The sequence below is a fragment of the Hippocampus bargibanti genome, linkage group LG08 (assembly GCF_051943395.1).
Source record: "Hippocampus bargibanti isolate YZ-2025 linkage group LG08, ASM5194339v1, whole genome shotgun sequence".
In the NCBI taxonomy this organism is placed as follows: Eukaryota; Metazoa; Chordata; class Actinopteri; order Syngnathiformes; family Syngnathidae; genus Hippocampus; species Hippocampus bargibanti.
The window spans coordinates 2,703,129-2,717,876 of record NC_142741.1 but is presented as its reverse complement, the minus strand read 5'-3'; the positions used below and the strand labels follow the sequence as shown (position 1 = coordinate 2,717,876).

At 39.4% G+C, this 14,748-nt stretch overlaps 1 protein-coding gene across 2 annotated transcripts in view; it reads left to right on the top strand.

Moving 5' to 3' along the window:
• The first annotated feature begins 786 nt into the window (after positions 1-786).
• lrp2a (low density lipoprotein receptor-related protein 2a) overlaps positions 787-14,748 on the top strand; it is a 93,483-nt gene continuing 79,521 nt past the window's right edge. For both annotated transcript variants that reach the window (XM_089002405.1, XM_089002404.1), the window contains exons 1-11: positions 787-912; positions 7,500-7,607; positions 8,458-8,580; positions 8,966-9,082; positions 10,434-10,544; positions 10,639-10,752; positions 11,732-11,848; positions 11,999-12,142; positions 12,274-12,393; positions 13,373-13,501; positions 14,041-14,210. In XM_089002405.1, the coding sequence (XP_088858531.1) occupies positions 849-912; positions 7,500-7,607; positions 8,458-8,580; positions 8,966-9,082; positions 10,434-10,544; positions 10,639-10,752; positions 11,732-11,848; positions 11,999-12,142; positions 12,274-12,393; positions 13,373-13,501; positions 14,041-14,210 (1,317 nt within the window). In that variant the 5' untranslated portion in view covers positions 787-848. The remainder of the gene's footprint in view (positions 913-7,499; positions 7,608-8,457; positions 8,581-8,965; positions 9,083-10,433; positions 10,545-10,638; positions 10,753-11,731; positions 11,849-11,998; positions 12,143-12,273; positions 12,394-13,372; positions 13,502-14,040; positions 14,211-14,748) is intronic.

Sequence of the window (14,748 nt, the reverse complement as noted above, 5' to 3'; positions counted from 1 at the left end):
CAATCATAGCAAAGTCTGGGCAGTAGGGATATATACAGTAAAGTCTCGTTATATCGATATTGGATATATCGATAGTCCCGGTTATATCGATACTATTTCTGTGCACGCACGGAGAAAATTACATGCAAACAGGGTCGGATATATCGATAGTCCCGATTATATCGATATTTTTTCGGACTCCCTTGAATATCGATATAACGAGACTTTACTGTATGTAGGACCAGAACTACCAGCAAAAGATTTTAGTTCGCTGACGAAGCCTCTTGGATGAGTAGCGAAACTAGCGATGAGTAGCGAAACTGACACCTTCAAAGAAGTCCAGATGACGGCTGAAGAAACCTTTACATCGATGGACCACTCCTGTACGACTGACAGCTTACACAGACTTCTTGATTATACAAGAAAAACTTTTTTATTAATGTCCAATATGATTATCTGCATGGGAGGGTTGATCCAGATTTACATTTTGTATGAATCGGGAATGCATTTTTTTTTTTTTTTTTAAAGATACAGTACACGAAATCACTGTTAAATTAATTGACTGATCTCTTCATAAGACTAAAGTGCAAAAGCGGTGACGTAAGGTTTGTCGTCATGGGAACTTTGCATATCATTATGCAGATTCCACTGCCTGCCTTGAAGGGATTTATCCACACGGTTGGGTAGGGGGCGGGGGGGGATCGGCTATCCTGCACTTTGCGCACGCCCCTTTTGATCAAGTCTTGGGCCAAGTAGCCCAGTTAGACGAGAGCTAACAGCATCCCAAACACCCCCCCTCCCCCCATTTGACCCTCTCCAGTCCTTACAGCTCCTCCATCTACACATTGGAGCTGGACGGACCAGCCAGAATGTGGAAAGCCGTGCCACTCCAAATCTTTCTGCTCTTATTTTGTCGGGTGTGCCAATCACAAGGTAAGTAGTCTGTTATTTGTTTTATTTTCTCTGGGTGTATTTTGATTTTTGCTGTTGTTTACTTATTGCTCAAGTTTTTTTTTTTTTTTTTTTTTTTGGGGGGGGGAGCCTACAGGACTGATTTATCTTTCTGTTCATGTTACACATGAATTCATCAATTCCAAAGCTCAAATTAAATAAGAAAAATAAGTAAGATTCATTTTCTCAACTTAGTGTTATTTACTAAAAAGTTCAGTACAAAAGCCCTTCCACCCCCACTTCTAAGTCAGAATAGAAGTTCTCCTGGAGAGAACTTTTCCCTGAGCTTTACTGTTGCTAGGTAACAGAAAAAAAAGCATGTGACTTACAATCTGTAAGTACTAAGAGGCACTGGTTAAAAAAAAAAAAAAACTTTCATTTTGGTAAGGCAGAGTTCAACCCGCATGCTGCAAACTTCAACTCAAGAAATAAAAGTGACATTTCCAATCGAGCTGAGATATCAGGAATGCCCCAGTGTGTCTCCTTTCTACATTTTAGATTCCTCTTTGTCTCTAGTGTTTATAACCCCGGCTCGATCCCGCTTCTCAAATTGTAATCTGCTTTCTTTTTTTTGCTCAACTCTTAGGATGTAAGCTTCTTAGTGTGAATGTGGCTACTAATTACAGTGCGGCTGCTGTAGAATGGAACCATTTCTATACCTTGGTAAGGCTTGTGGAGCCACAACTTCCCTTGTTTTAGATTTATTTGCCCTGGAATAAAGTAGATGATTTCACCTGACCGCGTTCACTGATAGACAAACATAGATACAGTGATACCTTGGTTTACGAACTTAATTGGTTCCCAGACAGTGTGTGTAAGGCGAAAAGTGTGTATCCCAAAAAATAATTTCACATAGAAAACCATTAAAATGAGACTAATCCGTTCCCAGGTCCCCATAAAACATAATTATCTAATTTCCTAAGCCTTAAAACTACACAAAATATACTTTATTTTATGTATAATAAATGTGCTATGGTATTATAATTAAAGAAAACAACAGTATTGTATAATAAAGTCGTTTTATTTACCTTTGTGATGGTCATAGATAGCTTAATGGAATGGGGTGGCCGGTTGCATCAGCATTAAACACTTGATGAGGAACGTAGCCTTCTTCTTTCACCATCTTGAGGAATGATCCCTTGTAGGTGGTTTCTCTGCGATAATTTTACCTAGTTCCTCATCAATTGTGTTCTGTTTAGCTGGGTTGATAGCTTTTTGCATCAAGTGTCCAGATGGCTTGTGCGGGTTATTTGTGGAGCCTGATTGATGGGATATTTTAACTTTGGCTGCCGCTGCTCACCCACAGAAAAACGTATCCTGTGACTGTAAAGTGACCTTGAGAGTTTTGAAAGGTGCTTATAAATAAATGTATTATTATTATTATTATTATTATTATTATTATTATTATTATTATTATTATTATTATTATTATTATTATTATTATTATTAATAGTAGTAGTAGTACTAGTAGTACTAGTAGTAGTAGTAACATCTTACTTATTGGATTTGCTGCTACAGTTGGGGGGCAAGGGGGACTTTCTCCATTGGGTGCTTGATCCCCCTACTAACAAAATTAAGCCCTCAATAAACTTTAGTATCACTTTATCCAGGCTGTGCTACATTGAGAAAAAAATGCTGTTAACTCATTCACTGCCAGACATGCGAAAATGCTTCCATTCCAGTGCCAGGGTTTTTGTCATTGTCACTTGAATTCCAGGACCCACAGAATATTGAGTTTTAGGACTACATAAACGTTCAATACAGCGTTAGAAAACTTAGTCTCTCTTATTTCATCATAAAAAAAGAGTTAATTCCTAAATTATATGGGTCTGGAGTTATATGTGCTTGAAATGAGGGCAGCTGTCCAAAATGCAATGCAATACATACATATTGGTTTGTATAGCGCTTTAACAATAGCCAAAGCTAGAAAAAAGCATTAAAATGGGGAAAAAAGCCCAGAACTTCCTTCTGTCTTATCATGTGGTTTATGATTATATGACTACTTTGCAGATTTTTGTCTGTCGTGCGTGGTCCTGGTCCCCACTTACCGCGAAAAACGAGGGAGTACTGTATTTCATATGATGGCAAGCAGTTTGTTGTTGTGTGGTCACGGTGGGAGGTTTGACTCCCATTATTGTACTGATGGAAAACACCTTTTGTTATGTACAAACTTGTACTCTGCATGCATGTTAAACCTCACCTTAAAGGCCAACCGACACCATTTTTTTGTTTACTAACTGACATCAGAAAAACGTTTTATAGCATCTAAAATACCCAAAACACGCAGGCTGATATTTTTAGTCAAATGCAAAACACCAATAAAAATGACTTAAAGTGTCCCAAAACTGCCACAAAATGAGCTTGAAACTAGGGAGATTCAGAAAGTCCCTCCCCCTTGTTTGTGATGTCACGCCAGGATACTCCTTCACAAACTGCCTTGCTCCAGAATCAAAACAGTGGCTTCAGAGAGTTCAGATTCGGAGAAGATGCTTTCTTATTACTCATCCAGTTATGAATATGATTCAAATAGTTCCGAAGAAGAAAGCATACATGTTTGCAATCGATTAAAGGAGTCCAATGTAGCGCCCAGAAAATGCACAAGATGGCGCATATGCTCCGTTGGAAATGGGCTGATTTGTCCGCTGGGAATTTGTGTAAACTAGTATCAAATAGACGTTCTTTATGCGTGTTACCACAATTGGCTGCAACACACAACGATTCACCATTGCGTTATTTATGTAGTTTTCATTCTAATTTCGCCATCAACACGGTGTTTTCAGATGAAAAAAAGTACCCAAAATGCAATGTGTGTCACTTTCTTGGTCAGGGGCGTTCCCTCCGTGACGTCACATCAGGCATCGTCATCAATTTGAAAACAAGACTTGATCAATATTCAGCGTGAGTCTTAAAAGGTCAAATATAGCTATATGCGGTGGAATCTTGGTAAAATGTGCTCAGTAGAAGTCATTTGAAGTGTTTTTACAAATTATGGACGCAACTTGTCCGGAGGTGTCGGTTGTCCTTTAAATCCTTGTACAGTTGTAAGAAAACAGGCGTTGTCAAAAACATGTATTTTTCTACCTAATAGGTTTGTGACAATACAGCTGTCTCACTACCTCGTGATCACTTCATTTCTCATCAAGTTTTGCATAGTAACAAACACACCCACCCGTTTCAAATAATGTTCTGGATTTTTTTTTCCCCAGTCCGAACCCAAAAGAAGGCTGTCGGTCCAACGCTCCATTCAAGGTTCTCACAGCAGTGCCAAAAGCAGTCAAGCCTTTCACTCTTTTGTTTGTTGCACTAAGCGCCAAAGTCACTTGTTTGGCAATTGACTGCATTCTGCTGCATGCATTTCCATATGAAACAGGCCGAAGCACTTTGCTCTGGCAGTGTGGTCAGCGTTTTACGCAGCCAACGGACAATTTATGTGCCAAAACAAGCATCATTGACGATAGCGTAACGACACCACAGGGTGTGTCAGGTGTGGTGGGTTCTCCGTGGATCCAAATCCTGTTCTTTCCATTAGGTTGACACTTCCACTTATGAGTTTACATCCCTTACCGGCTCTTCTTTTGTGCCATTGTGATTCCGCAGTGAGCTCGGGGAGGGGTCTTCATTGGAATGAAAATTCCTCAAATGTTCTTCTCTCAGAATAGTGGGGCATCTTTAGTCCAGTGTGGTCTCCTCCTGCTGTGGGTTTAAGTTGCAATAAGAAAAGACAAGGCCAGACAAAAGAGAAAGGAAAACACTGATTTACGTGCCAAAAAAAAAACGCTAATGTAAATTAAGTTTTAAAGGACAACCGACACCATTTTTTTTGTTTCCAAACTGACATCAGAAAAACGTTTTATAGCATCTAAAATACCCAAGGCTGATATTTTTAGTCAAATGCAAAACACCAATAAAAATGACTTAAAGTGTCCCAAAACTGCCACAAAATGAGCTCGAAAACTGGGCAGATTCAGAAAGTCACGCCCCCTTCTTCGTGATGTCACTATTGGTCACACACTGCCTTGCTCCAGAATCAAAACAATGGCTTCAGAGAGTTCAGATTCGGAGAAGATGCTTTCTTGGTACTCATCCAGTTATGAATATGATTCAAATACAGTAAAGTCTCGTTATATCGATATTCAAGGGAGTCCGAAAAAATATCGATATAACCGGGACTATCGATATATCCGACCCTGTTTGCATGTAATTTTCTCCGTGCGTGCATAGAAATAGTATCGATATAACCGGGACTATCGATATATCCGATATCGATATCACGAGACTTTACTGTAGTTCTGAAGAGGAAAGCATAAATGTTTGCAATCGATTAAAGAAGTCCTTCCGGATCATTTTGAGGCGACTGGACTCCAATGTAGCGTCCCGGAAAATGTCCAAGATGGCGCCAAAGCTCCGTTGGAAATGGGCTGATTTTTCTGCTGGGAATTTGTGTCAGCTAGTATCAAATAGTAGTCTTGGTGCAACACATTCACCATATCATTATGTATGTGTTTTCCTTCTAATTTCGCCATCAACACGGATCAACACGATGTTTTCAGACCAAAAAAAGTACCCAAAATGCATTGTGTGTCACTTTCTCGGTCAGGAGCGTTCCTGACGTGACGTCACGTCAGGAATCGTCACCAACTCGAAAACAAGACTTCCTGAATAGTCAGCGTGAGTCTTAAAACGTAAAATATAGCTAGTACAACTTCACTCTGACGTGTGAGTTGTACTCATTATTGACTTCACTACTCCATATTGACATTTTCGAGCTAATCTACCAAATTCACTATATGAGTGAGGACTTTGAATGTACCCATTCAGAGACCTCACTCCTGCTGTTATTTCAGTTTCAGTCCACTTTTTATGACTTTGTTTTTTAAAGAAGTTGAAGTGGGAAATGCAGTTCGGGGGACACATGGTGTTCAAATCTAACACTAGTTCCTCTCTAAACTTATCAGAAATGTGGTCCATACTCCTTATCCGGAGTTACCCGGACCTCACAAAAATATTGAAACAGGAATTTGTGTAAAAGTGTACATGTTTGCATGTTCATTCTTTCATCATTTGTGACAAAACATGTCCGCTTTTGTGAACGTAGAGAATTTTAAAGACCATTTTCAAGCATACACCCAACCAATCAACCCTTCTACTCATCAACAATTATACCATATGCAACTATATGCCAAATTGGACATGGTTAGCGTACGCCATGGATAAGGCTAACACAGCTAATTGATTGAAATGCACATTCCTGTTCAGATAGATGTGATGGAGTGTTCTGACACTCAGCTATGCTGCCTGAATCAACCCCCATCCCCTCCTCCTGGAAGATGCCAGAGAAGGCAGTGTAGTGGTACCTTATCTCCACAGATGCCACTCATTGAGAACATCAAAAGCAGGCTCGTATGAGTGCAGAAGAGGATTGCGTAACATCCTGGGGAAAGAGGGGGTGTGGGGGTAGTGGGGTGGATGGCACGCTTGTCTCCACCACTGATCAACGGTGCTAACTGGACGTTTCATCCCTTTCCTCCTAAGATTTTTTTTCCCGTGAACTATGAAATACTCTGCATGGTGTTATAATCATTTTTGAATCATGACATACTTTGTTCAGACTTTGTAATTATGTAAAGAAAGTACAGTGAGAACTCGGCTTACGATCTTAATTGGTTCCCAGACAGTGTGTGTAAGGCGAAAAGTTTGTCTGCCAAACATTTATTTCCCATAAGAAACCATTAAAAATCACAATAATCTGTTCCCATGTCCCCATAAAACATCATTTTCTACTAAATAAGCTTTAAAACTACACAAAATATACTTTATTTTATGTATAATAAATGTGCTATTGTATTGTAATTAAAGAAATAAACTACTGTAAAATAAAGTCGTTTTATTTACCTTTGTGATGGTCGTTGATGACGTTGCCGTGCTTTCTCTGCGATAATACCCTCACTCACGCTGTCCCCTGCTAGATGCTTTTCGTTAATCTTAATTTCGGGATTTTTTTTTTGTCTGAAAACACCGCATTAATGGCGATATTAGAAGGAAAACTACATTAAAAAACGCAATGGTGAATCGTGTGTTGCAGCCAATTGCGGTAACACGCATAAAGAAGGTGTAAGTTTACACAAAATTCCCAATGGACAAATCAACCCATTTCCAACGTTTCTAATTGATACGGAATGACTTCTTTAATCAATTGCAAACATTTATGCTTTTCTCTTCAGAACTATCTGAATCATATTCATAACTGGATGAGTAACAAGAAAGTATCTTCTCCGAATCTGAACTCTCTGAAGCCATTGTTTTGATTCTGGAGCAAGGCAGTGTGTGACCAATAGTGACGTCACGAACAAGGGGGCGGGACTTTCTGAATCTGCCCAGTCCCGACCTCATTCTGTGGCAGTTTTGGGACACTTTAAGTCATTTTTATTGGTGTTTTGCATTTGACTAAAAATATCATCCTGCGTGTTTTGGGTATTTTAGATGCTATAAAACGTTTTTCCGATGTCAGTTAGTAAATAAAAAAAGGATGTTGGTTGTCCTTTAAATGTTCTGATTGTGTGTGTGTGTAGGATGTGAACTGGGGCAGTTCCGCTGCGGGACAGGACGATGCATTCCATGGGATTGGCACTGTGACGGTACATCCGACTGTTCGGATGATTCTGATGAACAAGAATGTCGTGAGTCATTCAAGAAATAACTTAGAACCCGAGAACTGGACCATTGTCCGTGCCAGGAAGTGTTTAATTACTGCTTTGCTGTGTATACAAACTGCTATACAGTGAGACCTCAACTTACGAACTTAATTGGTTCCCAGACAGAGTGTTAAGGCGAAAAGTGTGTATCTCAAAAAAAAAAATTCCCATAGGAAACCATTAAAATGGGAATAATCTGTTCCCGGGTTTCCATAAATTATACTTTTCAACTAAATAAGCCTTAAAACTACACACAACATACCTTATTCTATGTATAATAAATGTGCTATTGTATTGTAATGAAATAAATATACTGCATTGTATCATAAAGTCATTTTATTTACATTTGTGCTGGTCATTTATGGCTTGATTGAATGGCGTTGGAGGTCGAAGGTCAAAGGGAATTGCTGTTTGGAAAGAGAGGCGCATTACATGAGGATTGTAATTAAAGAAATAAACTGTGCTGTAAAATAAAGTTTTATTTACCTTTTTGATGGTCATTGATGGCTTATGGAAGGAGAGTCACCTTCCATAAGGACTGTTGGTAACTTTTCGGTCGTGTGCTTCGGCCGAAGATCACTCCGCCAGCCGTGGTGGGTGTGTATTATGAAAATAGTGCTTATTATAAGGTTTAATTTTCATAAATTTGACGTTTCTAAGGCAAAAAGTTTGTAAGTTGAGGTGTTTGTAAGTTGAGGTCTCACTGTATTGCCTATTGTGAATTTGTATGTGTATCTTGACTTTATTTTGCATAATAATTAGCGCTCATTTTTTTTTTTTTTTAAGCATGGGGATAAAAAATGGAGACATGTCGGTTTGTGTCTCTGCCTTGCAGCACAGATAACATGCGACGACAGTCACTTTCAGTGTTTGAGTGATGGCGAGTGTATCCCGGGTGTGTGGGTATGCGATGATGAAGAGGACTGTGAAGATGGGTCAGACGAGAGACAAAACTGTCGTAAGTTATCTGCCGTCCAACCGACCTTTTTATTTCCTCTTATTTCATTCGTCTGTGTTTGGTAAATCTTTGTTTTTTTTGTAAACATTGCTTTACCTGCACTTACTAATAACCTAGGGGGACATATTGATTTATATCGCGCTTTAACAACAGCTGAAGCTATAACAAAGTGCGAACATTGACAAAAATCAAATGTTGCCCCCTCGTGGAAGGGAAAAAAACATTGCCAGAGGTCTGACCAGCGCTTTACCCGCAAGATAAAAAAAACAAAACCCGAACAAATTCGGGAATGGCGCTCCACCTCACACTTTTCAATTCCCGAATAAATTCGGGAATGGCAACGAATGAGTTAACGTGATGCTAAAAGTATCCAATCCATCCTCAGCTGGTAGAACCTGCACAAGTGGACAGTTCAGCTGCAACAACGGAGCGTGCATCCCAGCTGAGTACAGATGCGACCATCTATCTGATTGCACCGATGGCTCCGATGAGAAAAACTGCTGTAAGTCTTCTCCAAGGTGGTCTCCTCATATTTTAACACCGTCTTCCTCTGGCAATTTACTTACCGTATTTTCTGGAATATAGTGATACCTCGGTTTACGAACTCCCTGGCTTACGAACTTTTCGGTTTACGAACGATAAATTTATGAAAAATTTACCTTGGCATACAAACTATTTTTCGGGATACACACGGAGCTGCCACAATGAGTGATGTGTCGTTCGCGAACGAGCCCGTTCTCCTAACAATAAAATGGCAGCCGATTGTTTTTGTCCTCTATTCCCCGCCACCAGTCTTAGGTTAAAGCCACGTGATTGGTCAAGAACGCAGCAGTGAGGGGGCGGGGGTTTGCAGACAGAGAGAGTGATGCCGTTCTCCAAAACAGAAAATGGCAGCCGACTTTTTTTTTGTCCTCTATTTCCTGACCCTAGTCTTCGGTTAAAGGCACGTGATTGGTCAAGAACGCAGCATTGAGTGGAGTGGTGGGGGTGGGTGTTAAACATAAAAGAGACAGGCAGACAACAGAGAGAGAGAGTTACAAAATGGATAGAAAACAGTGCAATTTGGACTCGTTTCAACTTTGATAGTTCAAAGGCAGAGTGTAGACTGCAAGGTTAAAATATCCCATCAATCAGGCTCCACAAATAACCCGCACAAGCCAGCTGTACACTTGACGCAAAAAGCTATCAACCCAGCTAAACAGAACACAATTGATGAGGAACTAGGTAAAATTATCGCAGAGAAAGCACCTACAAGGGATCATTCCTCAAGATGGTGAAAGAAGAAGTTTACGTTCCTCATCAAGTGTTTAATGCTGAGAAACCGGCCACTCCATTCAATCAAGCAATCAACCGTCATCACAAAGGTCAATAAAACGACTTTATTATACTGTACAGTTTATTTATTTAATTATAATACCATAGCACATTTATTATACATAAAATAAGGTATATGTTGTGTAGTTTTAAGGCTTAGAAAATTATAAAGTAGAAAATTATGTTTTATGGAGACCTGGGAACGGATTATTCTCATTTTAATGGTTTCCCATGGGAAATTACTTTTTGGGATACACGCTTTTCACCTTACACACTCTGTCTTGGAACCAATTAAGTTTCTAAGCAAAGGTATCACTGTATAAGGCGCACATTCAACGAATGACATATTTAAACCCCTTTTCCATACATAAGGTGCACCACATTATCAGGGGCACCTTCGATGAATGACATTTTAAAACATTTTCCATACATAAGGCGCACCAAATGGTCAGCTTTTGAAAAAAAAAACTTTTCTTTTAGGTGCGCTTTATAGTGAAGACAATATGGTAATTTGCTAAAATGATCATCTAATATTTCAGATTACCCGGAGTGTACAGAGTTTCGATGTGCTAATGGTGCCTGCTACAACCGCACTCAGAGATGTGACCACATACTCGACTGTCGAGATGGTACAGATGAAGCAAATTGCAGTAAGTCAGTATTTTAAGGTTTTCACATCAAGTGACAAAGCCAGCAAAACTGTAACAAGCAAATGTAAACATTTCTCTCCTGTTATTCCTTTAGCACAGCACTGCAGTACAGGCTTGTACCCATGTCATAATGGGATGTGCGTTCCTCAGCGTTATATCTGCGACCATGACGACGACTGTGGGGATCGAAGCGATGAACTCAATTGCAGTAAGACCGCTCTTCTTCTCTCTCGTTGATTTAGCGTGGAGGGGATGTGAGGAGTTGTTTGGATTGAAGTCAGCTGTTATCACTCCCACAACGGCGCTGACCTTACTGGTTTAGTTCCACCGTCTTGCACTAGAGAGTTTATGCCATTCTTGAAAATTTAAGTGACAAAAAAAGTCAAAGTAAAAGTCAGCTTTATTATCAAATATGCTAATATGCATGACATACAGCACAGATGAAATAACTGTCCTCTCGGACCCAGCGTGCAAGGCACTTATAATGACTTAAAGGACAACCGACGTCTCCGAACAAGTTGTGTCCATAATTTGTGAAATGGCTTCAAATGACTTCTACTGAGCGTATTTGACAAAGATTCCACCGCATATACAGTAAAGTCTCGTTACATCGATATCGGATATATCGATAGTCCCGGTTATATCGATACTATTTCTATGCACGCACAGAGAAAATTACATGCAAACAGGGTCGGATATATCGATAGTCCCGGTTATATCGATATTTTTTCGGACTCCCTTGAATATTGATATAACGAGACTTTACTGTAGCTATATTTTACATTTTAAGACTCGTGCTGAATATTCCGGAAGTCTTGTTTTTGAGTTGGTGACGAGTCCTCACGTGACGTCACTGAAGGAACTCCCCTGACCGAAAAAAAAAGGACGCATTGTAGCGGTCCTTCCAGCATGTCAATGCATTTTGCTGTACTTGTTTGGTGTGAAAACTTCGTGTTGCACCAAAAAGAGGCAGAAGAGGGCAACAAAGCTCCGTGTAAGGAATTAATCAGCCCGTGGAAACGTGTTTTGGGTATTTTAGATGCTATAAAACGTTTTTCTGATGTCACAAGAAAGCGATGTCGGTTGTCCTTTAACAAACATAATAAACACGAAAATGCCAATTTGCCAGGAGAGAGAGGGGGAATTTAGCTTTTTTTTTTTAAAATGAGCGTCTCCTTCATTTTCAGCCTATCCTCCATGCAGGGGCAATTACTTCACATGCCCCAGTGGTCGCTGTATTCATCAAGTGTGGCTTTGCGATGGAGAAGACGATTGTGAGGACAATGCAGATGAAAAAGGCTGCGGTAAGATAACTAACTAACTAACTAACTAACCCGCAAAAAAAAAAAAAAAAAAACTAAGAGTGTACATACAGTCGTTAGACATCATCGCCACGACTTTGATTTAAAAAAAAATAATAATGTTAGTTGTAAATTTTTTTTCACATTCAACAGATAATACGGTGCATGACTGTTACCCAGGAGAATGGCCATGTCCATCTACTGGACTGTGCATCCCTATTGAGCAGTTGTGTGACGGGACGCCTCATTGCTCTGAAGGAGAGGACGAAAACAACACCACCGCCGGACGCAACTGCAGTTAGTATCAATGCAGACACTTGACATGAATATAAACCTCTTATGTGTGTATAATGATGAGAACAAAGTGGTAATATTTTTATGTTGTCCCAGGATGTCCTCATTTCTGTTCTTGTTTTTTTTTTTGTTAGGTGTCTGGAGATGTTCTTCTCTGAGTTGTGAGCATCACTGTCATCCTTCGCCTCGTGGGGGAACCTGTTCCTGTCCTTTGGGATACATTGTCAGCAGCAATGACAGTCGCTCGTGCATCGGTACATCTTTCATTCATGTATTAACTATCATAATAATAATAATAATAATAATAATAATAATAATAATAATAATAATAATAATACAGTAAAGTCTCGTTATATCGATATTCAAGGGAGTCCGAAAAAATATCGATATAACCGGGACTATCGATATATCCGACCCTGTTTGCATGTAATTTTCTCCGTGCGTGCATAGAAATAGTATCGATATAACCGGGACTATCGATATATCCGATATCGATATAACGAGACTTTACTGTAATAATAATAATAATAATAATAACAATAATAATAATAATAATAATAACAATAATACATTTCATTTATAAGCGCCTTTCAAAACTCTCAAGGACACTTTACAGTCGTTTTTTTTCTGCGGGTGAGAAGCGGCAGCCACGCGCGCCACTCAACCCGGAAGTAACATCTTATGTACTTAATTGGTTCCCAGAAAGTGTGGGTTAAGGCGAAAAGTGTGTCTTCCAAACATTAATTTCCCATAGGAAACAATTAAAATGAGAACAATCCGTTCCCAGGTCCCCATAAAACATAATTTTCTACTAAATAAGCCTTAAAACGACACAAAGTATACCTTATTTTATGTATAATAAACATTTATTACATAATTACTACATTTATTGAAGTTGTTACTGCAAAGGTTTACAGAACATTGCAGGAATCGATCGTTAGTGGTACCTAGTTGACATACAAGGAACCACCGTAAATGTTTTTTATGGGTCCATGCCAATTCACCCAATGGGCTCATCGAAGTGTAATTAGTTTTTAATGAAGTTTGGTGTACTTGTTGATACATTAAATCTCATATTTTAAGTCAATTGGAGCAGAGGTTTGGAAGCTGCGGCCCAACGATATTTTGATATTTGATATTTTTGGCAAAAAGTAATAATAATAATAGCTGAGTGCAATGATGCTGCTTTTAAGTTAAATATAGACTGTTTTTTTTTCTTTACATGTATTTAAGACTTTGACGATTGCTCAATATGGGGAGCGTGTGACCAGCTTTGCGAGGACCGCATTGGTTCTCATCACTGCAGCTGCAGGGAGGGTTACGTCCTGGAGCAACATCGATACTGTCGAGCCGACACGTCGTGTAAGTGTGACGTTCCCTCTTCGTCTTACACACAGTGAGCTCTTCAAACTTCTTGAATGAAACACCAAAACAATAGCCGTTAGCATAACCTCCATGACTTTGCTGAGCGCACAGTCTCTTCCTGGAGCATTGTTGCAAGCACGTTGTTGTTTCAGTTGAAGTCTCTTGGCTTTGTAGAAGCTGACCTCTTGAGATTGAGTGTGTATTGAAAATGGATCAAAATCACTTTAACTTTCTGAAATAACATGCCACATTCTGTAAAATCTCCACTTCTTATCTCCTGAAAAAAATGTACTTAACTGCCGATAATCAGAAATAAACATAAATATGGATGAGGCCCTGGTAGTATCGGCCCTATAGGGCCGATACTACCAGTAAGACTCGCTGAAGAAGCATCTTGGATGAGAAGCAAAACGTCCGACACCTTCAAAGAAGTACAGATGACGGCTGAAGAAACCTTTTCATCGATGGACCACTCCTGTACGACTGAGAGCTTACACAGAAACATAAATATGGATATTTCTATTCCTATCTTACAGCCGGAGTGCCTTCCTTGGTATTTTCCAATGGCAGAGACCTACTAATAGGCAATATCCATGGCAACAGTCTTCGTACTTTAGTACAATCACAGAACCGAGGAGTTGCAGCTGGAGTAGACTTTCATTTTGATCTTCGTAAGATCTTCTGGACTGACACCATTCAAAATAAGGTAAGTGATCATACAATAATTTTGTATGTTTTTTTTAGAACCTGTAGTCTGGCCAATTTTGGAAAAAAATGACTTTATTTTGGTGGTCAAGGACTGATTTTAAAGGAAATGACAGGTCCTGCTTTCTTGGCTGTGAATCAAGTAAACTGTGTTCACACCCACAACGGCGCAAAACCCTTGACATGAATATAGATCTCCTATGTGTTGCTTACCATATTCTTTCTACATCTGATATCCATTTTAGAGCAAACTTTTTCTTGTTTAGAAAGTAGTTCTCTGACCTTTTTCATGAATGCAGCGTCATAAACTTTTTTGTATCTTTTGACCCCCCCCCCCCGCCCCAACCCCTTCAATTTTGCTCCTGTACATTGCAAGTTTCCCCCATTGTGGGACATTTAAAGGCTTTCATTCAGATTCATATTCTGAAACAATGCTTCGGAGTGTTTCAGAACATACTATAAGCACTACTTATCTTGCCTTCAGAGTTTCCCTCTCACTTACATACCATTTTTGACACCATAATTGTATTCAAGTTCTG